At 40.4% G+C, this 27661-nt stretch overlaps 1 protein-coding gene across 6 annotated transcripts; it reads right to left on the bottom strand.

Moving 5' to 3' along the window:
- Positions 1-35: 35 nt before the first annotated feature.
- Positions 36-24510, bottom strand: TFRC (transferrin receptor). 6 transcript variants are annotated; one of them, XM_023728763.1, is made up of 20 exons: positions 22161-23660; positions 21505-21542; positions 19024-19082; positions 18273-18483; positions 17553-17760; positions 16205-16354; positions 15891-15996; positions 13071-13193; positions 12374-12472; positions 11901-12040; positions 10360-10523; positions 9521-9640; positions 7782-7867; positions 7496-7559; positions 6472-6539; positions 5386-5444; positions 5112-5193; positions 3307-3528; positions 1903-2043; positions 36-1295 (listed from the first exon to the last, which is right to left on the bottom strand). In XM_023728763.1, exons 1-20 carry the CDS (start codon positions 22280-22282, stop codon positions 1053-1055), a joined length of 2505 nt encoding a protein of 834 aa, XP_023584531.1. In that variant the 5' UTR covers positions 22283-23660; the 3' UTR covers positions 36-1052. The 6 variants fall into 6 exon arrangements, with proteins under 6 accessions (XP_023584531.1, XP_023584532.1, XP_023584533.1 ...); XM_023728764.1 differs by having other exon boundaries at positions 15891-15993; XM_023728765.1 differs by lacking the exons at positions 21505-21542; positions 22161-23660 and adding an exon at positions 24436-24510.
- Positions 24511-27661: the final 3151 nt, after the last annotated feature.

Genomic DNA, 27661 nt, shown 5'->3' with positions numbered 1-27661 from the left:
TTCCAGTATCTGTTGGGTTTTATTAGCAGATGCTGCTTTTATTAAAAAAAAAAACCGACAGTATAACTGTCATAATTATGGAAGGCACTGCTTCCGATAATTATCTTCTATTTAAAAAAAAACACCATTTATAGTGAACTCTGTCACTGATAAATAAACAATAAATATCTCAGTGCCAAAATGATAGCAAGCTTTTCCACAAGATTAACACTCTGGCCAAAAACTGGCAGTGTGTTCTTTAAAGCCTGACAAACTGAGTCTGAAATCAAACACCTAAAACTGGTTCTCTTTCAAAATACTTGGGAAAACACAACAACTAAAAAGCTTATGGGGCTGGGGCAGATGAAAAGAAAATATACTAAGTTTTTGGCTTCTGGACTCTTTTCATAACCTTGACAGTAACACATTAAGGCCTTCCTCCTGTGATAAACAGCTGAACCTTGTTTTATTCAGCTGAAGAACCTCTATTTCAGACCTTGCTGGCAAGAAAAGAAGTCCCATTTCTTCTGATGGTTAACTGTTTCATACAGGGATGTGGAAACCAGTTAAATCCTTACAGAAAGACATCTATCTCGTTTGGAGACTAAGGTCTTACAACCTAGTATCTCCTATCTAGCATCCAGTGAAGATGGAGAACCACAGCAAGATACCACTTGGAACCTTCAGCAGTGACCACTTCCCTCCTCCCATCTCAAAAGACACTAGCTCCCGTCCTTAAGATGTAGAGCAGTGGTTCACACAACTGGTTCTCCCTTTTTCATAACTGTAACAGGAAAGAGGCAGTTACCAATACGAAGCTCTTAAAATTCTAGAAATAATCAAGAGAAAATATTCTATCATGAGTATCTTTAACGTGGTTATTCACTTTAACTCGAAGTGCACGTACCTACCCTGTATTAAAAGTTGCTGCCTAGAGATATCTAGTAGGACCAAGATGATTGGGTGGAATTTTAACATTAGTTTTGTAGGCCTACTAAAAATTTAGCACAACCAGCACAAGTCTAGAAACCAGACCGCCTTACTTTTCTTACATAAGTTATGGGTATTATATTCTAAAACTCATTGTCAATGTCCCAAATGTCCCCAGTAAGAGCATTTGCGGCACCCTGAAGAGTCCAAGTAGCTAGGGCCAACTGGTTTCTCAACAGCGTTTCGTTAAAAGCATCTCTGTTCTTCCGACGCAGCTCCAAGTTTTCCAGTAAAGCTGACAGAGTGTGAGGGCCAGAGCCCCAGAAGATATGTCGGAAAGGAGAATCCTTTGGAGATACATAGGGTGAGAGGAAGTGATACTCCACCTACGAAAACAAACACACAAGACCGCTTACACAGACTTTTGTTGTGAGGAAAAGACCTCACAGAGTAGGGCGACTCAATGTCACACTCTCACTTCACGGGAAGTTTCCCCACATTTAACAACGTTAAGAAACAGACTTCCGATTTTCGACGGTTGTGATTCTAAAGCAAACTGTCAATTCCTTGGGAAAAGTGGCCTTTAATTGTACTGAGATTTTTTTTTTTTTTGGTTGGAGCACATGGAAAGTTTTTAAGTTTCCACTGTAATAAAGTCTTCTGCTTCTTCCAAGCAAACTACGATAAAGCAGTTAAGGCCTCAATTAGACAACAGAAATATAGAGAAAATGATAGCTAAAAAAAAATTAATGGTCTCTTCTAAAAAACTGCATTTTTTAAAGGCTAAAAAAATTAAATACTAGGTCAAATGTTTTTTGTATTTCCGGCTTAGATACATTGGTTATAGGTCTTGCTAAGAGTTAAAATCCGTGCTGAATTCTAAAGCAGCAAAGTATTCTAGGTTCCTGGGGATATTCTACTTTTTAGAAGTACAAGATTTACCAATTTAAAATCAACATGCTTTAGTTTCCCCTTTTCTAAGAGTGCACCTACTTTCATGATACGATCATTCATTTCCCTCATGATAAATCTGTTCGCTTTCTCAGCATTCCTGAAATCTGTCGTCAGTCTGGAAGTAGCACGGAAAAAGTCCCCACGAGCAGAATACAGCCACTGTAGATTCAGACCCATCTCCTGAAGGAGAAAGACATGGAACTCACTATTAAAAGTTGCATTTCTAAGGATGTTGTTATTCTATACCTTTCCAATTCAGGTATGGCAACTGAGAAGATTCTGATAAAAGGCGGTGACTCACAACAAGCTCAAGACTCAGAGAAGGCTAGACGTCAGAATCTTTACAAGAGACTTCAAGCTCTGGATTCTTGAAATATAATACACCCATATTTGAGCCCAGAAGATAATTATCCATTCTTATCTTCAAAAGAAAACCATCCTTATCAAGAAATTTAACGTAATGTACTTAGTAAACGTATATAATCCTGTATTACAAAAAAACCTATTGCCGACCCATAGTGATCCTAGAGGACAGAGTAGAACCGCCCCATAGGGTTTCCAAGGAGCAGCTGGTGGATTTGAACTGGCAACCTTTTGGTTTACAGCTGCTCTCTTAAACACTGCGCCACCAGGGCTCCATAATCCTGTATTAGTACATTGTTTTCAGTTCAATTCCTCCATGGGGAAAAACATCAAACATTTTAAGAAACTTCATAAGCTAGTTATTTCTCTGGTAAGTCCCATTCTGTGATCAGTTATAATTAGCTTCACATTTTGAAAAAGTCATGATAATTAAGATGTGATTATCAGTGATTTATTTCAATCAAGTGACCTGTTAAATCTACTCCTAGCGCCAAAAATGGAGCCCTGGTGCCACAGTGGTTAAGAGCTATGGCTGCTAACCAAAGGTTGGCAGTTTGAATCCCCCAGCCGCTCCTTGGAAACCCTAGGGGGCAGTTCTACTCTGTCTTATAGGGTCGCTATGAGTCGGAATTGACTTGACGGCAATGGGTTTAGTACATAAAAGTTGGAAACCATTCATTAGTATTAATTTCATCTTATTGAATGTTTGAATACTAGACACAGCAAGATTGTAACTCTATCCATGTCATGGCTGAGATCTTCATATTCTCTGGGTCCTACCCTCAATCCTAAAACTTCCACCTATTTATTTATGGGTTTCCTGGAATATCTGAACAATGATTAAAAAAAAAAAAACAACACAGCTAGCTCTTGGTTCTGAAATACTTGTCGTAGTCCACCCTAGATCTATAAACCATAGTCTCCCAACTTCGCTTTCAGAATGAGTTACGATTCCAAGCAAAATTATATCTCAGTTCACTTTAAAATGTACTTTGGCTACCAATCCTGTTCCTCCCAGAAACTGCTAAACATCATACTCGATACTTCAGCAATTAGAACATAGTTTTCATTAGTGCTCACCTTTATGTCCGCTCTAAATTGGGTCATATCCTTCACAAATGAAAGTATTTTGTCGTTATACCTCTCATAGTCCAAGTTCAGTTCAAGGTCAAGGGTAAGTCTAATCACAAGCTGACCAGCCACTTCTGCTGCTGTGCGTGCCATCCTGGTCAGCTGAGGGATTTTCTCCATCAGTGCCTCATAGGTGTCCTTTGGGGTGCCCAGATAAGGATAGTCGTTGTCCTGGAAAACAAAGCTAGGCTATTGTACTTACATGGGTTATAAGAGCAGAAGCCTCATGTTCACATTTAACCATCAAGATCAACACCAACTACAGTTCTTCTCTTACTTCTAATATACTCCTATCCCAGTTTATCTCACATCCACTACTTTAAGAAGACACCACTCTCGCTACTTCTCTTGAATCCAACCTGCCTCTAGAATGACTGCTTTCTTCTAGGTTCTGTTATATCACAGACTCCGAGCAGATTTCTCACGAAATTCCTTGAGGCTATATTCCTCCTTTTCTTCTCTCTGGGAAGTCTGGCCCATAGTAATGGGGAAAGAGAATATGCACTGAAATGTACCTTTGATATAAAGTGTTACTCTTAGACTAAAATTGACCTTCTTCCTAACCATGCAACACTCAGTCCCTTCACACACACCACCTTTCTACCAAGGATGTTTGATGCATACAAGAACTTTTTACCTTCATTTGATACCTTCAGTAACTATTTCTTACTCTCCAACTCTATTCCCTACCATTGTTCTTGGCAACGATCTTACCGACAAGTCTTTAGTCTGATCTCAATTCTTTACTTTCAGACCGTACGCTTCTCTATTACCTATAACTGAACCAGCATTGCCAGGCTTTTGACACCTTCAACTACATTTGAAGTTTTGAAAACATATGACTTCTGAAGGGCAACAGAAGTATTCAACAATTATTTCTTCAACCATAAGGCCTGACACCTAGTTCTTCCTAATGTACTAAATAAATATCATGACCAGCTATTTCAATATCATTCATACCGCTGCTCCAGCACAGGGCCAGTGGAATTCCAGCTATGTTAATCTCCCAGTCCAGACCTTTCCTCACTTCAGACTTTCCCCCTCCTAGTCCTCGGCTAAAATACCCAGTGATAAAAAGTCTAGTAGGGACCTGGCCTCTAATGGATGAACAGGGCCAAATTCAACAGCTTCCACCCAACTCTACCCCTACGCTAACTCTAGGTTCTCTTCACCCCGCAGGAGACGCCCCTACAGGGCCAGTTTTCCAACCCGAGCACTTCAGCACTGAGCCTTCATTGTTCTGTTTACTCTGCCTGGCTTTCTAATCGGCTCTTGTACCAACCAAGCCAATCTTGTTTTCCTACAACTTCGTCTGTTCAAAGTTCTGTAGCATGACAACCCTACATCTGTTTGGCCTTTGTGCCTACCCATAATCCCTGCTTAAAAGACTAACATCTAGAACCGTAATTCAACAAGTATCTAGAGCAGCACTGTTCAACAGAACTTTGTTATGATGGAAATATTCTACACCTACACTGTCTAGTAAGTAGGTAACCACTAGCTACTCTATCATTCAAGAAATTAAGCCTTGTTATTAAAACTTATCATACTTAATTGTAGAAGCTGTAGCAATAAACCCAGATGCTAATTAAGCTAATTGAGACTCCGTTCTATGTTAAGACTGGTAACAGGGAGGAGAATCAATACCTGCATGGGTATAACTTCTTACAACATTTTAAGCAATGTATGAAACTGGGTTTCCACGCTGATAAGAATGTCTGAGATATAATGCTTTAAGAGTTCTTCAGACTTACCTCACAAAAACAGAAAGAAACTGCTGGAATTCCAGAATATGCAAGGAAAGGGAAAGCAGCATTGTCGATAGAGAGTTTCTCACTGCAAGGAAAGCAGGAATGTGCCTTTAGAAACTTTTCTAAAGAACAGATGGTGCTACCATGCAACGCTCCCCTACCACCAAATAAATTCTTCAATTAAGCCTCTCGAGATATAGGTAAGTTCACTGCAATGTTCGCTTTAGGTATCTACCTAACAGAGTAGGTGCTTGTTCATGAAATTTTCTCAACTTACGCTTTGTTGGCCCAGTTGCTGTCTCGATATAGAGACAGCCCAGTAACTGGATGTCTTACCTGTAAAACAAGAAATCAATTTACCATTAAAACTAACCTTTCTGAAATTAGTGATTCAGGCTAGTCACTAACATGTTCCTCTGTAGAAACATATTTATAAAAAAATATTAAATTTTTACTATAATCTTGAAAAAAATTTAAGACAGAACAATATCAAATTTCTTAAGTTATTCCTATTAAGCCCTAGCTCTCAGTTCAACTGTGGTGAAAAAAAAGGTGTTTTCTTTCTCAACTGACATTTTAAAGTTGGCTTAACCACAACTGTAAAAGCCCCTTAGCCTTCATGATATGTTTGTGTCTGGTTTCCCCCCTCCAGCACATTTTCTACCACTGCCAGCCTTTTTTACACACACATTACTACCTTGTTTGGGACCCTGCAGTAATCTCTAGTTTCCCACGGTAACAAGGCCAAGGTCTACTTCTTTCCCTCCAAATTCAATCACTCCAATACATAGCCTCTAACGCAATTAGGCTAATCTTCTCTTCTACATGTTCCTCAAAGTCATTCACATGGTAGTCTTTACTCAATACATATTTTATCTGGCCTTCTTAGTTAAGGTATGCTGTTGTTAGGTGCCACTGGGTCGGTTCCAACTCATAGTGACCCTATATACTACAGAATGAAACACTGCCCGGTCCTGTGCCATGCTCACAATCATTGTTAGTCTTAGGTATATAGTTCAAGTCCATTTAAATCTTTCATAACATTCTGATTCTACAGGCAGCTCCCTGTAGGAACCTATAGTGCAGCTCAGGTATCACGGCATTTCGTTACATATTCCTATGCAAGACTACATATTCTTTGAGATCGGAGCCCTTCTTATACCACCTCCCTCACTACACATGGTTTAATGGGCTGGGGACCCAGTAAGTCATAAGCCCAACTTAAATACTGCTGTTAGAGAATTCATTCTAAACTCCTGTTATTGGTTACTTATAATGGTTTAAATATCAGTGTTTTTCATCTTATGTAACTCATAGACAAAAAAAATAAGTTATACGTTTTTATAACTAGATTTATACTTACATCTTGCATAGTTTTCTCAATAAGCAAATACAACAGTGGACTGGCAGAAACCTTGAAGTTTTTGGTACCTACAAAGAAATGATGTTAACATTGCCCTTTCTGCAGCCAGGTAACTTTCACATGGCTAATTCTACTACTGAAAGCACTTGATAAACAGGGAGACAATGATCCTAATGAAGTAGAAGAAAAAGTAATCTAGGAGTCAGTTTCTTCAGTAACTATGCTGATCGTAACTTGACTCAGCTGAAATGCTTACTATTTGAGTGTACATACTTTCATGCTGGTTTTATTTTTTCGTACCTTTTTGGTTCACCTAGGTTAGGGCAGTCATCTGCTAGTTACTGCAAGCTTGCTATATTCAACATATTCTGCTGCACAGGTAAGACAGGGAAATACTGACTGATCTGTTAAGGACTTAGTTTAACTGTAACTTCTTCCTTTTTCTTCCCAATGTAGACATTTCACTATTCTCAGCTCACCCACTGGCTACATCTGCACTGTTAATAACATTCAGACTCTTTCAGAAGTCTGATTATCCAGTATTTCTATCAGTGATGCCACAATCTAGCAGGATGTGGATTAGGCTCTAGAAATACCAGCGTATATTGTACGGTTTAGTCCTTTCTAGTCTAAGATAAGAGTCCAAATCAGTAGTTCTCAAACTTTAGCATGTCAGAATCACCCGGAGTACTTGTTAACACAGTTTGCCGGACCCAAGCTCCAAGTTCCGATTTCAGCGGTCTGGGGTGGGGCCTGAGAATCTGCATTTCTAGCAGTTCCCACGTGATCCTGATGCTGCTGGCCTGAGGGACCACACTGAGTACCACCACTCTAGACAGGGCACCCTGTGCTCACTCTAGAACTTGACGGACAATTTAAGAGAAAGCCAAATCAATCTTTTGATCTAATTCTGGCCAAGGTTAACTGTAAAAAAAATAACAAGTGCTGCTTTAGAAAGCTTTCTTCTGCTGTTTTGTAAGTAGTTTACCTGAATTCTTAAAGAGCTAATGAAAAGGACCCTTACCAAGAACAGCTTTATCCAGATTAATGTACGTGAACGCTTTCAAATGCAAGGTGGAAAGGTACCCCTAGAAGAGAAGGGGAAAAAATTAAGGCACTAATTCGTATTAATCTATTTATTCTACAGGGTAGCTATTATTAGGGATTCGTTTTTAAATGTGGATTTCTATCGAGGCTACATATACAAAGACAAAAAATGGTATAATCAAACCTAAGAGAGCATGGTTTCTGGAGGACAGCTTAAGTCAATACAAGTTCAAGTCCAGGTATAGATGATGTATAGATAATACCTCTAGCCATTCAGTGGCACCAACAGCTCCAAACTCTCCAGCACTCCAGCTGGCAAACACAATGCTTCTGCTGGGTTTAAACCCATCTGAAAGAACAGAAACTTAGTTTTACCTTGGGAAAGGTTATAGGCAGGCAACTGACTTAAGATGAACCAGAAACATCTAACTGAAAATAGCAGATTAAAAAATATTTCTTCTACTCCTGGAAATGGAATATGGGGCTAACTGCCCCCATTAACAACTGCCTCCTCTGCTATATGAGACCAGAAGAACTAGATGGTGCTGGGGTACCATTTCTGAATGTTTTGATCAAAGATTCTATAGAAGAATCCTCATCAAATAGGGGAAAAATGCAGAAAAGAATTTCAAATTCTCATGAACTGCAGACTTTCTGGAGCCATGGAGACTGGATGAACCCAGAAATTATTGCCCTGAGAAAAATTTTTAAATCTTAAAGCAGAAATATCTCCTTAAGTCTTCTTAACACCAAACAATAGTTTAGCTTCACTAGTAAAAAAACGTCTGCCTTGAGCTAAACTCTTTGGTCAACTATTTATATGGGATCAAACTGACCACAGCAACTCAAAAGATTAGACAGAAACCTTCGGGGCAGTTAGTTTATGTTAACGGGGAGGAACAACTCAGAAAAGGAAGGTGAGAATGGTTGTACAACTTGAAGAATGTAATCAATGTCATGTAGCATTGTACATGTAGAAACTGTTGAATTGGTGTATGTTTTGCTATGTGTATATTCTCAACAACAAAACTAATTAAAAAATGTTTTTCTTCTCTTCCTGAGGCCCGTGAAAGCACAATAAAAGGAACAGAAATTGGTTTTAAAAGAAACCTACAAAGTACAAAAGAAGGGATCGTCAACAAATTCAAGCACGTAAGAGTAGGGGACCAGCTTACTGGCAGACACTCTTCTACACCATTCTCTGAGCCCGTTAACTTCCAGACCAAGAGCTATTTGAACATCAAGAAATATTTGAAATCACAGCTTACGTATGGTGAGTGTCTTCTTTGGAAACAAACTGCTTAGGGGAAAGTCACTTGAAAAGCTGGAGTATTTTAAAAGCAATTATTATGAAATAAAGTAAAAATTTAGAAATTTAAGTAACAGCAGGTGTTTTCAGAGAGATTACATTCATAACAGCTCCTCTTGGGGCTACATGTGCCACTGCCCTCCGTCCCATCCCCTCCCTGGGTATGCGTTTTTCTTCATTAAGCTTCTTTTGCATAAAAGTTAAGCACTGCAACTTACCCAGTGACTCAAAAAGTCAAGAATGTGGTGGGGGTCTGCACGTATGGGTGGGCGGATGTGGAGAAGTGGCAAGTATCATGAGAGAAAGTCTTGAAAGTAAGCAGATCAAGTCTAATAGCTGTTAAACTGTAGCACATTAGTACAGAGGTATGCCACTGTTTTCTAATGGAGTCTTAGGGACCATGTTAGGTTTGCCATGTGACTCTGGGCATGTCAAACTAAGAATTAGGTCCCAATGTAACACTGCCCGATGTTTCAAGGAAATTAATGATTCCCAGTGCAATGAAGACGCTGCATGGAAAGCTGTTTCAAAGTCAGCTTTGTAAGGTAGCTACAACAAAAGACAATCTGCCTTGTAAGGGTGTAGCACTAATGAGAGAACTTAAGAATACAGGCAAAAGAGAGCAAAGCATATGATGATATCTAGAACTATTTGTACACACAGATGTTCAAGGCATCAAAACTTATACTCTACCTTTTAAGACCATATCTGAGAATATCCGCGCAAGTTCTAACAGAAGAGCTGTTCCTACGCTGGATTTTGCAGCTCCGGTACCCCAGGCATCCCTCTGGGCCCCTACTACAACATAGCGATCTTAAAAAAACAAAAAGATAAATTATACCATTAGCTTTTACACCGCTTTTCTAGTACTGAAGTCTAGAATAGTAGAACAGTAACAATGTTGTAATGTATGTATCAATGATAAGAGAGTTTTGTCTCGGATCAGTCTTTGGACTCCGGGACAGTAGGAACCTGGTTTTCCTTATTCCTATCGCTACTCTTTTTCTACATTACCAGTTAATCTGACTCACTCCTTATTTTGCTTACTAATTGTTTCAAAAGCAATTAAGTCCAAGGGCTTTCCTTACTAAATGAAACGACTATTTGATTGCTTTTAGTGGATACACAGTCTGTAACAGGGATTGGCAAACTAGTCCGCACACCCATCTGCTACTTACTGTCTATGGCTGTTTTCACACTACAGTGGCGGAGTTGGGAAGATGCAAGAGACCATATGGCCCTCAAAATGTTTATTATCTGCTCTTTTAAGAAGTTTGCTTACTGCTGGTCTATTCAAGAACTTAAAAATGGATATTTTATTCTATATATAACAAGTCAATTTTTCCGAGGGCCCTATTACCTCCCAATAAAATCAGCACCTAACCAATTCAGTACACGACAGACACGATGTCACATTACCCACGATCAAGCCAAGGGAGCCTGCCTGCACTCCGTCCTCCTCTGGCCACGTCCTTGACAACAGCCAAGAAAAACTAGAGGGGGAGAAACCCACTCAAAACAAGAGTCTCTACCTGGTTCCTCAAAGCCTTTGATAACTCCAAAGACGTTCAAAATTCTTGTCTCTTTCAGCACATTGTTCACGGTGAGCTTCACGTTTCTTCCTTGTAAGGACTGCATTTTACATGACGGGTCTGCTTTCCAAGTAGGAGGACAATCTTGTTCCATATTTTTAGGACTAGAAAACAGGGATCAGAGTTCTGAGTTATTGTTACCTCCCCCAGGTTTATAAAACCAGTCCTACTCTGCACAGTAAAGTTCTCTGCTGGGCAAGACAACCTATATAATTTATTCCCTAGTGGTCAACCATTTGTGTCTTATTCTGATCTATAGGCAGTCATTTAAAGACCAAGAGGTACTACCCAGTTTAACCAACGTTTTTTTAAAATTCTTTACCTATCTTCATCTGATGTATGCCTTTCTGCCGGAGACATAGCTATATAGTTTACACCTGAAATACATACCAAGATGGACTCTGAATGAAAATCTCATAGAAAAGTCTATTAATAGATTAGTGGTTGCTTAGGGCTGGGAGGGAGGATGGGGGAGTAGGGAATGACAGCTAAATGGTACAGGATCTCTTTTTAAGGTGATAAAAATGTTCTAAAATTGACTGTGGTGATGACTGCACATATTTGTGAATATACTAAAAAACCACTGAGTTGTATACTTTAAATGGGTGAATTATATAGTACACAGATTATCTCAGTAAAATTATTTTAAAAAAATTCTATTAATATATTCTCATGTTTCCTAACCCTCTCCACTAGCAGGAAGGGTAGTATACAATCTTATCTCAGTTATAAAAGAATACTCCCGTGCTACTCATAGTTAAGATATCTTCCCCTACCTAGTTCCTCATGTGTTATCCAAACACTGACTGTTCCAAAGGGACTTACTTACACATTAGAGTCTGAAACTAGGCCTTCTGATTCTCCATCCTACGCCAATACCAGGTGAGAAATAGATCCACATCAGGGTAAAAATTACTGACATACTCTAATCAGACGGGGTTCTATTTTTAAACAGGGATGCTAATACACTAGGGAGGATATCCAGAAGGACTAATCATGACTCTAAGTATCTGGAAACTGTTGAGAACTAAGGATATTCCGTCTACACACAAGGAAATGTGAATTGCTCTGTGATACGACAAAGAAAATCCAGGACGAATGGGCTACAGGGAATAAATTTCAGCTCAACACGAATTCTAACAGCTCTTCAATAACTGAGTTTCCATGGGCAACAGAGTGATTCCCCACAGAGGGTGCTGAAGCAGAAGCTACGGTAGGGACACTGCACAAGGAATTCACTGGGTAAATCAAGCAAGGACTCCTTGAGTTTAAAAATCCAGTGTCTATTACGATCACTCAATGGGGGGGAAATTTTCATTTTCACCTATGCCAAGGTAACAGTTAACTGTCCTTAAAATTTCCAGATGTGGAAAGTTATAGCCAACTGTTGTTAAGATTTTATCACATCAACTTAAACAGTTTATTATTCTTCCCTAATCATAAAACTTTACCTACAAGATAGCTTTCAAATAAGGACTTACTCAAACAGCTGTTCTGCAGCAGATCTGGAAATTGTTTGTACAGGTATGTTAGGCAATCCTGAAGACCGAGATGGTGGAAACTGAGTGTGATTGAAGGAGGGGAATCCAGGCGTATAAGGATCACCTGTACCCAGATGAGCCTATTAGAACAAAAGAGTAATTAGTTCTATAAGGCACTTATTCAAGAACTTCTCTGTGATATTCAGATTCACTATAAGGCTACAACCCAAGCTTAGTTTAGCACCCTATAAGTTTGAAAGTTTGAATGGCTCTACATGTGTCTTGTTTTTATATGTAATACGCCAAATTCTCAATACAAGACACTATCGATAAAGTACTTCTAGCAACAATAACTAGTTCGCGAAGTCGTCTAATCCATCCTCTTGCTAACTGTTAAAACTCTCCCAGAAAAGAAAAAAAAAAGTATTTAGAAAGGCCCCAAAAACTCATTCACTCAAGAAGTAAGAACTCACATGTCCAAAGACTGGAAGCTCTGCCTCGACAATGGGGAAGTCAGCATAGTCCATGTATATCAAGACACCAGTTGCATTGAAGTTTTCAGCATTTGCAACCTGAAGAAAAATATGTAAAGCTCAGAAAATGAAGATCTGATCGTAACAAAATGGAAAGAATACATACTGGACTTTATCCGACAGGGCAAACGGTTACCTGACATGGTAGAGGACTAGACTGGTATTGCCAAATGTTTCTAATAGCTTATATATTTAGGGGAGGGGGAAAAAAACTCCCTTGAAACTAACTCATTAAGGGAATTTGGAAGAAAAGAGACATAATGAAAACCCAAGCCAGGCTGTCTTCTGATGCTCCATTCTAGTCCCTTCTGCAGGTTCGGTTTTAAATTTTCTTTTTATAAAACAGTTACAATTTAATTCTCTATACACATAAAACTCAGTTACACAGACAAAATTTAAGCCGCTTTCACTTAAGCAGGTCTGATTATTTTCACAGAAAGACAATGGCTCAAAATAGGAATATGCCATGGTTTTGAAGTATCCTGTAACTTTAGATCATTGGAACTTATCTGAATTATTGAGCACTTTGATAAATTCTATCATCAGGTATGAGAGTTCAGAACTGCTGTTATTCAGAACTTAGGAAAATTAACAAATACCCTTTATGATACCAAGGTATTTAATAACTCACACTCACCTTTTCAGCAAAAGTGATTTTCCCTGCTCTAACAATCACTAAAGATCCATCCACTGGAGAGTTTAAATTGTTTAAACTCTCAAAGTCTGCTTTAGTGCCAAAATTAGCATGGACCAGTTTACCCTAGAACAAAGACATTAGATTTAATGAGCATTATGGTGTAATATCAATCACAGACTCTGAGACAGAAAGGTCTTTATAGATCAAACCTAAGAGAGCAAACCAAGAGAGGACAAAGCAGAGGCCGAGGCCAGAAACAATATAGGAGAGTTCTAAAGTCAATACTGGTCGGGGTCGTCAGGAATGAAATCAAGGTTTCTGGCCTCCTAAATTCATGTTTTTTATCATCCCATGCTGCCTTTAATCTAAAGGGTATTTTACAGACCTTTTTTTGGAAGAGAAAGGATAACAGGATGTGTTAAACACAGTGACATATACTGATATAAATATTGTAAACGAGCTACAGCAGCAACAATTACACAGTAGGCCCCCTGTATCCGAGGAAATACAACCAAGTGCTAAATAAAAAACTTCGGGGAGGGGAAGGGATGTTAAGCTGTTGCTGATGTGTGCTATGTAGTTAGGCCTACGATGGCTGCATCTGTACTGAAGCTGTACTATGTACAGACTTTTTTTTCTTGTCATTATTCCCTAAACAATACAGTATGACAACTATTTACATAGCATTTCCATTGTATTAGGTATTATAAGTAATCTAGAGATGATTTAAAGTATACGGGAGGATATGCGTAGGTTATATGCAAATACTACACCATTTAATGTAAGGGACTTGAGCATCCCCAGATACCAGCAGGGGGTCCTGGAACCAATCCCCCACAGATTCTGAGGGACAACTGTATATGGTTCCCACACCTGAACCCCAGACAGTTAAGTACATATACAAAAATATGTTTTAATGAAAAGCAGGATAATGTATCTGTACACAAATTGTTAAACACACCTATTACAATGAAATGACTTGCATAGACCAACTTTCACATGTTTATCATAGTGTTTCTAAACTCTAATACAGAGTTCAGATGAACGGCTACAAACTGACATTAACAACCAAGTATCTGAATATAGAAAGCTTGCAGGTAAACTAAAACCTTCAGTGTTTTATAACAGAACAATCTACCCACCTCCAAACCCCTGGTACGTAGCTAGAAGCCATACAGCGCAGCTAACCAGGAAGGCAGAGAATGATCATAAAACTTCACCTGGCTTGGTAGGCACCCACAAGCTGTACCCCTGACATATAAATACGTGGTGTTTAACCTGAAAATGATCTATTTCATCTAGTTGTTTCCTATTTCTATACTAGTTTGGCCATATTTACCTAAATTTAAAAAGATCAAGCATTAAAGAGTCAAGCTAAGACTAGACCACAGCCAAAGAGAGTTATTCGTACTTGTCGCCACATAAGGGGGAATCTGATATATGCATTCATTCAGCAAATACTACCATCTGTCAGACACTGTCCAAAGTCTGGGATGTGGGAGTGAATGAAACCAACTTCTACCCCTCCACGTAGCTCACATTCTAGCGTGGAGACAAGTGACGAGGTATCAGGTGCTAAGTGCTATGAGGAACCCTGATGGCGCGGTGGTTAAGAGCTCGGCTGCTAACCAAAAGGTCAGCAGTTCAAATCTACCAGCTGCTCCTTGGAAACCCTGTGGGGCAGTTCTACTCTGTCCTATAGGATCGCTATGAGTCGGAATCAACTCAACAGCAACTGGCTTGGTTTTCGGTTTATAGTGCTATGAGGAAAAATAAAGCAAGATAAGGGGAAAGTGATTAGAGGGACAATTTAGATACGGTAATCAGGGAAGATCTCCCAAATGAGGTAATGTCAGAGAAGAGACTTGGACCAAGTGAGAGAACAAGCCACGCTGGCATTCAGGAGAAGAGTGGCCCCAGACAGAGGAAAAGGAGAGTATAAAGGCCCTGGGGCAGGAACATGCTTGAGTTTAAGCGTTTGCAGAACGACAAGGAGGTGAGAGTGGTTAGAGCAGAATAAGGGAGGAGAGCCATAGGATTATTCAGGGCCTTGCAGACCAAGCAGAGCCCTGGTGGCACAGTGGTTAAAGAGCTTGGCTGCTAACTAAAAGGTCAGCAGTTCGAATACACCGGCCGCTCCTTGGAAACCCTATGGGGCAGTTCTACTCTGTCCTACAGAGTTTCTATGAGTCAGAATCGACTCGATGGCAACAGGTTTACTGCAGACCAAACTGAAGACTTTGGATGTTAACTGTGGTGGGAAGACACTGGAGGGGCGAAAACAAGCAACTCTCACGATCAGTCACATTTTACAAATAAAGTACAGCCCATAAATACAGTGTAATGGATTGAATTGTGTTCCCCCCAAAAATGTGTTATAAATCCTAACCTCTATGCCTGTGGTTATAATCCCATCTGGGAATGGGTTGTCTTTGTTATGTTAATGAGACAGGACTAGTATAAGGTATATCTTGAGTCAATCGCTTTCGAGATATAAAAGAGATTAAACAAGCGAGCAGAAGCAGAGATGGGCGAAGAGAGATTTGATGCCATATGAAGATCACCAAGGAGGAAAGGAACACCGGGCCTACAGATGCTAGAAAGAGACAAGGACCTTCCTTTAGCGCCAGGAGACAGAGAAAGCCTTCCCCTAGAGCTGCCGCCCTGAATTTGGCCTTCTAGCCTCCTAATTGTGAGAAAACACCTTGTGGTATTTCTGTTATGGCAGCACTAGATAACTAAGACACACAGTAAAGTCAATGAGTTTTTTCGTTATTCAACAGGTAAAATAAGTCACATGCATTGTTTTGCCTCACTTACGGTAACTGTTGCAGTTTTACTATATGCCACATAACCTTGAGGACGCTCCACCACAGATACAGTGGTCCCGTTCACAGGTACTATGCTCACTGAGTTTTGAGCACTGCTAAAAAAAAGAAGAAAAAAAGAAGTTAAAATGAAGCTAAGACCATCTTAGAAAAAAAATTAAATAGCTTTAATACATTTAGCATTTCACTTGCATTATTTGGCTTAAGAAAATGTAACTCATAATCTTGGCCCTGATTTTTACTTGGAAAGTCTTTGCTATATTTAGTACTACTTCTATAAAACAAGTTTAGCATCTTTCAACATACCTCCCTTTGACTTGAGTCTTAATATAATGTTCGTCACGCCAGACTTTACTGAGTTGAAATTCACGGAATTGATTTTCAATAAAAAATGCAAGGTTTTCATCTTTTTGAGATCCAGCCTCACGAGGGATATAGGGATTTTCACTCAGCCGCCTGGAGGAAGAAAGATCACTGTTAAATGAACTAAAGTTTAATTTAAAATAAACATTGAACTCAAGGATCGAGCACATTGTTTAAAGGCGTAACTCAGTGTTCTCTCTCAAGTTAAGATTAATTAACTTTGACCCAAAACTTCTGGCCTAGATAGAGACAAACGTGGAAGAAGATCTGAAGTATTTATGACTTCAGACTTGGTAAACCCTCTTTATCTACTTTAAAGCACTCTGAGAGTCCCATCCTGTAAGAGGACGTATAGTATTGGCTGCAATCAGGATACATTGTGCTGGTATCTCTGCTCAGGGTAGTTTGAGAGGAAGGGAGTAGCTTTCAGAAGAGTCAGTGAAAGCAAAATGGGAGACAGTAATATTGGTGAACTCCAGATGTACAGCTTCAATTTTCATCTATTCTGAAGCATTAGGAATCCTCTGGAAGCAGAAATGCTCCTTGCTCTGAGCTCCCCTGGTTCTCTGTAAATATACTCATCATATTAGTTATTTGATCAGTTTTTTTGTAGACTTTACTTAAACTTTATATCCACAATGCCTAGTGTATATTATATGCGAAGTATTCACTAATGAGTTACAAATGCCAAGACTTTTACTTTAAGACTAAAATAATTACAAGTACCATTGAAATTACAGGAAGCCAGCAAAAGGTAAAAGACGAATTTGTTCTTCATACACAGAATTAGATGTGTGTCTAAGGAAGATAATAGAAATCTAAGGACAGAAGCCGTAAGGACACTTTTTGAAGTATGGACTAATGGGTAAGAGCCAGTAGAAACCAAGGAACACCAGAGACATATCGAGTCAGTCAATTAGACACGAGCTAGAGGATGACCTTGTGGACCTCTCAGCACATTTCAAAGGATTAGGATGGAAAATCAGAGCAGGAAAAAGTCTGACAGCAAGCAGTAAGCTACAAAGAGTCAGATGGCAAAAAGATCAAGCACCTGTGATTTTTCTTTTTTTTTTTTAAGGAAAAAAAGAGTGTCTCAGAATAATGCTCTACTAACTTTTTCCCTACCAATGTAGTTTCAATGCTTTGCTGACCCTCTAGCTGAACACTGGAATTCCCCCCTACTCTAAAAGGTCTTTCTTTAAGATTGTCACCTTTGTTTGGTTTCACTGCATCTAATACTCTGTAAGTATTTGTTTAGATGTTGAGGGTAAACTTATAATGTTAAGCTTACTTGATGCTGCTGAAGTCCACGGTATTCAGTTTCTGTGAGAAAATATTTTTGAGGTCTCCCCAAAATAAGTGAGAAGGTGTTTCAGGGACTTCATCTGCCTCGGAAGTTTCTGTATCCTCTGTCTCTGTCGACATTGTTTCCTGTGGTCCCCTGCACCCAGCTTTTGCTTCTGCACGCTTACAATAGCCCAAGTAGCCAATCATAAATCCTAAAGATAAAAAGTTTCAGAGATGAACTCAGAGGATTTCATTTACAATCATCCCTATACGAATTATTAGTATTTTCAGCTAAGCCTTGAAAGTATGGGTTTTCATCAAATTCTAAACAGTCTGAAGACAAACAGTCCCTCTCGTTTTTGTATATTTCAAACCATTCAATCCAATAAATTATCTAGTAACATTATTTTAAATAGCTACCTGTTCAAAGCATAGGTACCCACTTTTTCCTCCTAGAAGCCTTCCTTGAACCCCTAGGCTGGGCTTCTATGCTACAAATATTCCGTGTATATTTCCCATATAACGTTTGTACGTTATACTGAAATATGTATGTCTCTTCTCCATCAGACTAAGCTAAATGGCAGGTAGAGAATCTGAGTTGTTACATCCTAGTGTCTAGAACAAAGGCACTCAAAAAGTACAAAATAAATATATGCTGACTGAATCCACAGACTTCCCAGGGTTAGTTACAAGGAACGCGTAAGTTTTGGATGGCCATTCTCACCCATCAAGAAGAAGATGATTACAGCAATAGCGGCGTAGCAGATACTGCTATTAAACCTCCTTGGTTTTGTGACACTGGCAGGGTGACTCCCCAGGTTGTTGTCGGCATTTTCTTCTTCATCCGCGGCTAGCTTCATCTCCACGTGACTGTTATCACCATCTACTTGCCGAGCCAGACTAAACCGGGTATACGACAATGATTCGCCACCGAACTGAGATTGAAAAAAAAAACAGAATGAAAGCATTAAGGAGGAGAAGACAGAAAGGGAATACAAACACTTATGAGAAGTTTGGTCAGGTGCTATACTCGTTACTGCATCATTACCACGGCTCGAAAGACATCCTTAAGGGAAAGGAAGGTCCCCTTTCAAACCCACATTCCTCCGTGTGCCCAGTTTTGTCAACAGCATGAGTGCTAGGTCACACACTGGGCTCCTTCATCTCATTTAGAGTTACTGTTATGTATGTCTACTACTATACGTTTTGATCAGTGCTTTCTTTAATTCACAGTACCTACTCAGCTATCCTCATCCACCATGTCCAAAATACCTGAAACTTCTTACAAGATTTCCATGATTAATCCTACTATAGACTGAGTATACGCTTCCTGTGCGGTTATCAGTTATGCCTCGGACTATGGGTTCAAATGTAACTGGATATCTGATGGTAACTCTGGGTATTATTTCATGCTTATATACTTCATTATTCTTGCAAACTGGTGACACACAGAAATACAATTTAAAAGATCTTACCAAGTTGGAGATTGCTGATCTGGCTTGATCCATCATTCTGCGCTGCCACACAGAGGAAGCTAGTATTAGAACAGAGAGTTTATATAAGGAGATACCGTTGTACCAGATTAGTGAGGGATTTTCGTTCCTCGGCTAGGTTAGTTACATCATCTTTTTAGAAGGGTCTTTAACGAAAGTATTTAGTTTACATAACGACTAAATTTTGTGTGATCCTTGACTGGATCCTGAATTGGTGGTAGGTAGGCATGGGAACAGCTATGAAGGACATATTGTGACAAATAAGAAATCTGAATATGGATTATGTAACCGCTAAGAGTATTTTATCAATGCTAGATTTTGGGGATGTGATAATGGTATTATGTATCTGGAGAGGAACATCCTCGTTCTTAGGACATGAATCCTGAAGAATTTAAGGACGAAGTATTGTGATGCCTGTAACTTACTTTCAAATAGTTCAGTGAATAGTATATAATAAATAAAGAAAATGTGGCAAAGTGTTAACCATTGGTGAATCGAGAGAAAGGGTACATGGATTAGTCATTGTACTATTATTTTGATTTTTCTGTAGGCTTAAAATTTTTCAAAATTAAAAATGTGGGGAAAACCAGTTAGAATATCATTCACTGTAAGTAGGTTTCAGTAATCAAATTCAGTAGTCAAAAAGGAACAAATGTTAAAAGACAATAAAGTATCACCTGGGGAGAAAACGGAAGTGGAATTAAGTCAAGACTGTTCATGCTACAAAGAGCAGTAACAAAGCATCTCCAGTACAGGAGAGAAACCCTAACCACTATGATTAAATTAACAGTTCCTACAAATGATTTGATAAGCTGTTCGATCCAAAAAGAATAGACACAAAGAAAACACGGATTATATTTTACAGATGAAGAGGCCAATCATCTGAGAGGTTAAGTGACTTGTTCAAGACCAAAAAGTGATAATCTAAAAATGAAGTTCAATAGGTTACTAAGTTATAGAAATTGTGTTCTATAAATTTAAGAAATGAATCTTAACTGTTTTCAAAGCAAAATACACCTTGGTAACCAAAAGAGAGTCCTATATTAAGTTAAAATATATATTAACTGAAATCTAATTTCCTAATTAATTTGATTTGAGTGTATCCAGATGCTTGAAAGCGGTGTTACGTTGAGATTTATTAAATGGACATTTTCTAGCCATTTTAAGTCTTTTCCTATAAAACAAGTACACTTATAGCACATTAAATATCCATATGGCACAAAGCAAGCTGTGAGGTATATGCAGACTGCAAAATATAAGACATTATATTAACTGGCATTAGAAAAAGTCCCTATCTAAAACCTATAAGCAAAAATAAATAAATAAATTGCCAGTTTTTAAAGACCAGGGTTAATAAGGAAACCCTAGTGGCATACTGGTTGAGAGTTCGGCTGCTGACCAAAAGGTCGGCAGTTCAAATTCACCAGGTGCTCCTTGGAAACCCTATGGGGCAGCTCTACTCTGTCCTCTAGGGTCGCAATTGGTCAGAATTGACTTGACGGGAACGGGTTTTCGTTTAGGGTTAATAATAGATCGTATTCTTAGAAACACAATCTCTTACCCCTTATGGTACAAAAACTTTATCACTGTCACTGCACCAGAACTGTACAGACCCAATCGCTACCGCCAGAGCTAGAAGGCCCCACCCGGAAACAACTTTAATCACCGTTTTCTGGGAAAATGTAGCAGACAAGTTTAACACATATCTCAACCAGCCATTCCTCAACTTTTATAGTTTAAAATTAACTTGAAGACTAAAGTGACAATACATTAAATAACTTAAATAAATGATTAGATGACTGAGTGACTTCGAGTCTGCAGAAACTGCTAGATAGAATATGTAATTATCACTTTGTGCAATTAAAATCCAAGTATTCTTACAGATATATTATTTCTATTCCAACCCCGGAGACACAAAATTACGACTACCACATAAAAGAAATCAAGTCAGAAGGAAACAATTGTTAGCCAGGCAACAATTCCCATTCTGATCTCATCACTTAACTCCACGTCTATGAAGACCACATCGGTTCTGTGATAGCCCCAAAAGTTAGTCCTCAAGTTTTCTATATAACAAACTTGAGTCATTCTTTCAAAATGGGCTCACGTATAGTAAACAAGCTGTCTATTTAAAAGAATCCCTTAATGAATTTTCTAGGAACTCAAATCACTCTAACTTAAGTGTTCTAAAGGCATAGGAGAGGACCTTGGTGGCGCAGTGGCTAAGAGCTTGGCTGCTAACCAAAAGGTTAGCAGTTCTAATTCACCAGCCGCTCCTTGGAAACTCTATGGGGCAGTTCTACTCTGTCCTATGGAGTTGCTGTGAGTCGGAATTGACTCGACAGCATTGGGCACGGGAAAAGCATAGGAACTTCTCACAGGAGTTGTAGTAAATAACACCATCCTGTCTATGAACAGGTAGTTCTGTTAAAGGATCACATCTAAATACCAAACAACACTTACTTGGCTTACTTCCAGATGTCACCACCAATGCTGATAATCTATCACAAGAGACACATGCACCAAATACCACCTTAATTTTTACTTATATTTGCTGTTGTTGTTGGGTGTCGTCAAGTCGGTTCCGACTCATAGCGACCCTATGTACAACAGAATGAAACACTGTGCCATCTTCACAACTGTTGCTGGGTTTGAGCCCACTGCTGCAGCCATTGTGTCAATCCATCTCGTCGAGGGTCTTCTTGTTTTTCGCTGACCTACTTTACCAAGCATGCTGTCCCTCTGCTGGGACTGGTTCCAACTGGTAACATGTCCAAAGGATGTGAGGGAGTAAAAATATCTTATATCTTAACATGCTTGATGCGCATGAGATTCCACAGGATATGAAAAAGAATACAATGAAAACCCCGGACCTAATCTTTTCCCATCCCAGCCACTATTTAGGTGTACCCTGAAATCAACTGGGCAAAGCTTGGGTAGTAAGATGACTTAAAGTTTTAAAGTTTACCAGGTAGGGCTTAGATCTCAAGCAATTGTTTGGAGATACCCATTGTGCAAACGATTTCCCCAGACAACTGTGCATTTGCCAGGTGGAAAAAGATCACATGGACCTACAAAACCCCTGCAGGGCTTCAGAACCCTTACATACTTGCACATACCTAGAATGACCTGACAAGGGATGCTCGGGGTCTTTCCTAGCTTTAAGCGTCCAATTGTATGGGCCTAAAATGAAAGGGCAGTGAAGAAAATCAAAGAAAAGAAGCAGGCTCTTCATTCCCATACAGTTTTCGGAAAAGATACTGTCCAACTTGTAAGTCAGGACCACTTAAGTCTCTGCAGCCTATTTGTGTTGTGCTCATCTGGGAAAACAAACAAAAGGCACACATACAGAGGAGTTCCACCAGGCCTCAGAAGATCATTTTTAACTAGCTTTCATTGTTGTCTGATTAGGTTAGCTGGGGACCTTGGGCCACTAAAGATAAAAACATTATCCAAAGCAAATAACTGCCACGCCTTAGGGCAGAGTTAGCCAACTGCACGCTTCTCTATCCAACAATCTGCAGCACAGGCTAGGTTCACAGGCGAGATTACTTGACCAGAACAATCCATCAAAGAAAAGTCAAAGGGTGCTACATATACCTGTTGTCGTCGAGTCGATTCCGACTCATAGCGACCCTATAGGACAGAGTAGAACTGCCCCATAGAGTTTCGAAGGTGCGCCTGGTGGACTCGAACTGCTGACCTTTTGGTTAGTAGCCCTAGCACTTGGCCACTATACCACCAGGGTTTCCATGCTATATATAGTTCTCTGAAAATATTTCACATCAGTAACAAAATTTTTTAAACTCTGGATTTTCTTGTGAAGTACAATGAGTTTATGATAATCCAAAACTGAACGGAAAAAACAAAAACAGCAAGAAAAAAAAAAAACAGTAACAACTGCAGGGTGGACGAGTACTTCGTGATGCAAACTGTTTATAAGTGCTTGACTACTAGCCAAAAGGTGGGCCATTTGAACCCACCGAGACAGGCCTGGTGATCAACTGCTGAAAGGTCACAGCCTTGAAAGCAGTTGTCTTCTGCACACATGGGGTCACCATGAGTCGGAATTGGCAACTAATTACAATAACCGAAATATTCGCAAAAGAAAACAACTTCTGGAAATTAATCAGCTAAAATGTCTTTATCAATGAGGTCAAGCATTGAATCAGCATCTAGTATTCCAAACTCATATCTAAACTTGGAATGAAGGCATCAGGTATCCAAACGCTTCTGTAACTTGACAACTATTTCCTCTTTCAATCCTCTTATGGAAAAAAAAAAAGGAATTAAATTTCCTGGACGAGTGACATGTCCAAGGTCACTACAAGCAGTAGGCAAGAGAGAACACGTTCACTAAAGAGTCAAATTACAAGATATTATTTTCTTACTCCCCTCCCCCCAACTATGCACCAAAACAGCGACACAACGGACCTCTAATGCATTTATCAATGGCCCGTTAGCCATATCCCTAATTTCCTAAAAGCGAAAGCCGATTCTAACCCAAATAGCTTTTCTTAGCCTCTAGACCATAGGTTTCACATAGTAGAAGTCTAGTTCATATCGTCTCCCGTCTTCCAGCGGGGGCTGTCTAGCTTTCTGAATATTCTTAACGTGAGCGCCTGCAGCGTTCGTCCCGCTTCTGCCTTGGGAAAACTGAGAGCCTGCACGTGAGGCCAAAAGGCAGAGCCTTGCAAGAAAGATCAGGTTTACAAGTTTCCCATTCTAAATGCCCGCTACACACACGGAACCAAATTGGGGACAGCTCTGTCCCTTTTAGCGGGGACACCTGGGCAGGCCCCGAGAAGCAGACGATTACGAGCTCAAGGTCACCCACGAACCCAGGCAGCTGTCCGCCGGTTGGCGCCTGGCCCAGCCACGTGCTCCAGGAAGAACAAGCACGACACGCGCGCTGCGGCAGCGTGGCCGCCCTGCGCGGGGCTGATGCCTCGCCCTCGAAACCGCATCCTAGAGCTGTCTCCCAAGAAGGCCTGCATTTTTTTCTGGGTGAGCTGAGGGAAAGTAACCCGCGGTGGCACGAAGCGGACGGAGAACAGCGCGGCGGAGAGCGACAGCGGGGTACTCCTTATGTCGCCCACAGAGCCCTAACCGAGAAGCACCCGCCGCTCTGCGAGCTGAGAGTGCACAAAAAGGAGGAGAGGGCAGGGCTGCCCTTCTTCCCAGGCCGGCTGCACCCCACCGCGCCTGTAGCCTGGCCGGCGCGCCGCCGCGACCCTTCCCTCCGCACATGGGTCCCGCTGCACGCCGCCCGGCCCACCCCGAGGCTCTGCAGCCTCCCTGCTCCCGCCAAAAGCACCGCGGAGGGCCGGCCTAGGGACGCTCGGGCTAGCCTGCAGACAGGGGAGGGAAGGAGGGTCGGCGGCGATCACTCACGCAAGCTCCACCGCAGACCAGGAAGCCACCGGCAGATTCAGACACCCTCTGAGGGGATGGACACCCCCAAACGGCAGTTTATAGTTTCGTCTCGCCCTCTTCGACCCCTCCCTTTCGGCTTTCGTCACTTCCGGTTCGCGTACACCTATGAGGCTCCAGAAGGCGCTTGGAGAGGGGGGTGCGCGCGCAGCCAGACGGGGTCCCTGAATTGAGCGCGCGCGGGGCGAGGAGGAATGTGAACGGCGAAAAATGGCGTTTAGCAGCAGGTGCTGTGGTGTCCGTCTCGGCGGCCTCCTCCGCGAATGCTGGCGGTACAGCGCTGACACGGGGAGCCTTGGCCCTAATCTTGACCGACCTCCAGTACCTGAAGTGCAAGGTCAAATGGTGTTAGCATTTACCCCTAGATATTGGATACTTACACGGAAATAATTCTGTAAAAATATATATAAATATATATTTTGCGGGCTCAGAAATACTTAGGATGAGCAAAAAGGAAATAAAAGCAGAGTGCAAATTTGTAATAACGATGTACGAAAACTTTCCAAGAGCCACGACTGGCACAGTGCTTTGCATAATGTTTTAATACTTAAAGGAATGGAAGGGAAAAGAGAAACAAGTGCTATATTAGGGTGTTAGGATTTCATGAACTTTCATGTTCATTGCCATTATCATTATGATAATTATAGGATTGTGCAATGTGTAATAAATAAAATTTCATTCTCATCAATTTTAAACTCTTTCTTAACGTTCACACCTTCTCCCTTCCTCTGGTCAGTAAACTATCGTCTAGTAAGGGAGAGAAAACAAGTCCACAAACAGCAACAAAGCGATAAAACGAGCAGGACCATAAAAGTAGGCTTTAGGCTCCCGGGACCGTCCTTGAAAATGCAAGTCCGATTCCGAGCCTGGGGTTCTGCTAGTCCCAATTTTCAGCTGTAAAACAGAAGTGCACAAAAAACTGCCCTTCCCCATGTAGCCTAAAATCTCTCTCCCCAAAGAGAAATATTTAAAAATCTTTCCTCAAACGCAGGAACGTCGCTGCACCTTAGTCAATCTACACACAGGAAAAGGTTAAGACGAGGAATGGGATGGATACTGATTAAGTTTTGGAAGGCGCAGCCTTGAAATTCAGACACCTAGGGCTGGTCCCTTCGCTGTTTTCCTTGATTGGTGGCGTAGAAAGAGAGAGAGGAAGGGAGGAAGGAAGGACGATAGTATTTCCAGGTGAAAATGTTACAACCTCATGGAGAAAATGGGCATAGGAAATGGAGGTCAGGGCAGAATTTATGAAAATCCAAATAAATGTTTATATTCACTAAAATGAAACAATAAAGATGACACTACTTAAAGATGATGCCAGTTAAATTTTTATTTTCATACTTTTATTAGTAATAATGGATACTGTGCAATTAAATTCCCTTTTACCATTCCTTTCTCATTAGAAGCTTTGCAGGATCTCTCTCCCCTGAAATTTCAAGTCGTTGAATATAGATTTATTTTGCTTTGCTGCACCTACTATACATACAAAGGTAATTTTTCCTGGCCTTGTACTCCATACAAACATTCAAAGGCTTTTTTCCTCTGATTTTTGTTGTTATTATTATAATACAGCATTAGCTCCCACTTTGGGAGACACAGTAACTTGAACGCTTGCAACGAAATAAGTTTTTGGTAACCTTTATTTAAACTGGAATCCCTGGGTGGTACAGAGGCTAATGAGCTTGGCTGCTAACCAAAAGGTTGAAGGTTTGAGTCTACTCAGAGATGCCTTGGAAGAAAGGCCTGGTGATCTACTTTTTGAAAACTCAGCCATTGAAAGCCCTGTGAAACACAGTTCTTCTCTGATACACATACGGTTGTCATGAGCACGAATGGATTCAATGGTAACTGGTTTTTTATTTAAACTATCCAGCACAACCAAATAGGTATTATTCAATTTCCTGCCTTCCACACACGTTTATATAAGACTTACCTTACACTATGGGGCAGTTCTACTCTGTCCTATAAGTCAGTTCTACTCTGTCCTATGGGTCACTATGAGTCAGAATCGACTGAACAACAACGGGTTCATTTTTTTTTGTATGTTTGTTTTGGTACCCTACACTGGAACTAAAATTCCTGCAGTTTTTCCAAAGCGTACACAGAAATAAAATCATATATAGTAGAATTTTGCATGATGAAAACTGGAGCTTGGAGAAGAATTACTGTACAGTGCACTTAAAAATCCTTGAGGTATGGTGAAAGAGCGCTAAGCTTGCAGAGTCAAAGAACTGGAGTTCTCAGCTTTGTTGAGCCTGGGTTGTATCTCCTGTAAAATAGGAATACAAATACCTGCCTCACAGGATTTCTGTGGTTTAAACGGACTGAGGCAAGTGAGAACTCCTAAAAACAACAACCGGTCCCTAGTAGACTCTTGGTCAGCATTGGGTAAATCAGAATCTGGGGTGGGGTGAAGTAGGATTAAATAAGAAAGTGACATCAAAGAGATGACTGCGGGCTGTGTAGGATTGGAGCTGATGACGAGGAAGAAATAAGGCAATTCAGCTGAAAACTGTTTACCTGAAGGCTCTGAAGTGAGAATGAGCCTGTCGTGAATGTTATAAATCCTGCTCTATGGAAATACAGCTAATTCAGGGGAATTACTGGTGGATATTCGAACCCATCCAGAGGCACCTCGGAAGACCGGCCTGGTGATCTGCTTCTGAAAGGTCACAGCCTGGAAAACTCCATGGAGCAGTTCCACTCCACCCATATGGGGTCGCCATGAGTTGGAATCAACTGGATGGCAACTAACAACAACTCGTAGAGGAGAGGGTACAGGAATCATTAGCTGCAAAATTCTTCCCCCCTCTCTCTTTCTCTTCACCTGGAGATGAAAACAAGAGTCTTGCTATTTGGTGAGGGACAAATGGCAGGAAAAACTAACTAGAAAACCCAGTGATGTAGTGAAAAGCACCTCAGTCTAGAAATCAGTAACTGGTCTTATATCTGTCACCAACTTGTGCTGCAGAATCTTGAACATTAATGGCTCTGTGCCTCAGTTTACTCATTGGCCACATGGTGATAACATCCTTTTATTTCCTTTGCAAGTGAATTCAAAAGTAGGGAGAGTTCTGGCAAAATGGCACTCTAGGCAGAAGCACCACGCCGTCCCTCCACAGCAAAGATCCGAAAAACTAAGCCGAACAGAGAATACAACAATCCTGAAACCCTAAAACATCAAATG

This window comes from Trichechus manatus, unplaced genomic scaffold, assembly GCF_000243295.1.
Source record: "Trichechus manatus latirostris isolate Lorelei unplaced genomic scaffold, TriManLat1.0 scaffold00026, whole genome shotgun sequence".
Taxonomy (NCBI): Eukaryota; Metazoa; Chordata; class Mammalia; order Sirenia; family Trichechidae; genus Trichechus; species Trichechus manatus.
Note: the sequence above shows the minus strand (reverse complement) of the source record. Positions and strands in the feature narration are given on the sequence as shown.

What these genes read in the sequence shown, in the direction of transcription:
- TFRC (XM_023728763.1), bottom strand. Translation starts at nt 22,282, where the DNA reads ATGGGAATGAAGAGCCTGCTTCTTTTCTTTGATTTTCTTCACTGCCCT. An exon ending in TTTCTTTCTGTTTTTGTGAG is followed by an intron (nt 3,529 to 5,111) that starts GTAAGTCTGAAG and finishes TTTGTTTTCCAG; the next exon opens with GACAACGACTATCCTTATCT. An exon ending in TGAATGATCGTATCATGAAA is followed by an intron (nt 1,296 to 1,902) that starts GTAGGTGCACTC and finishes TTGTTTTCGTAG; the next exon opens with GTGGAGTATCACTTCCTCTC.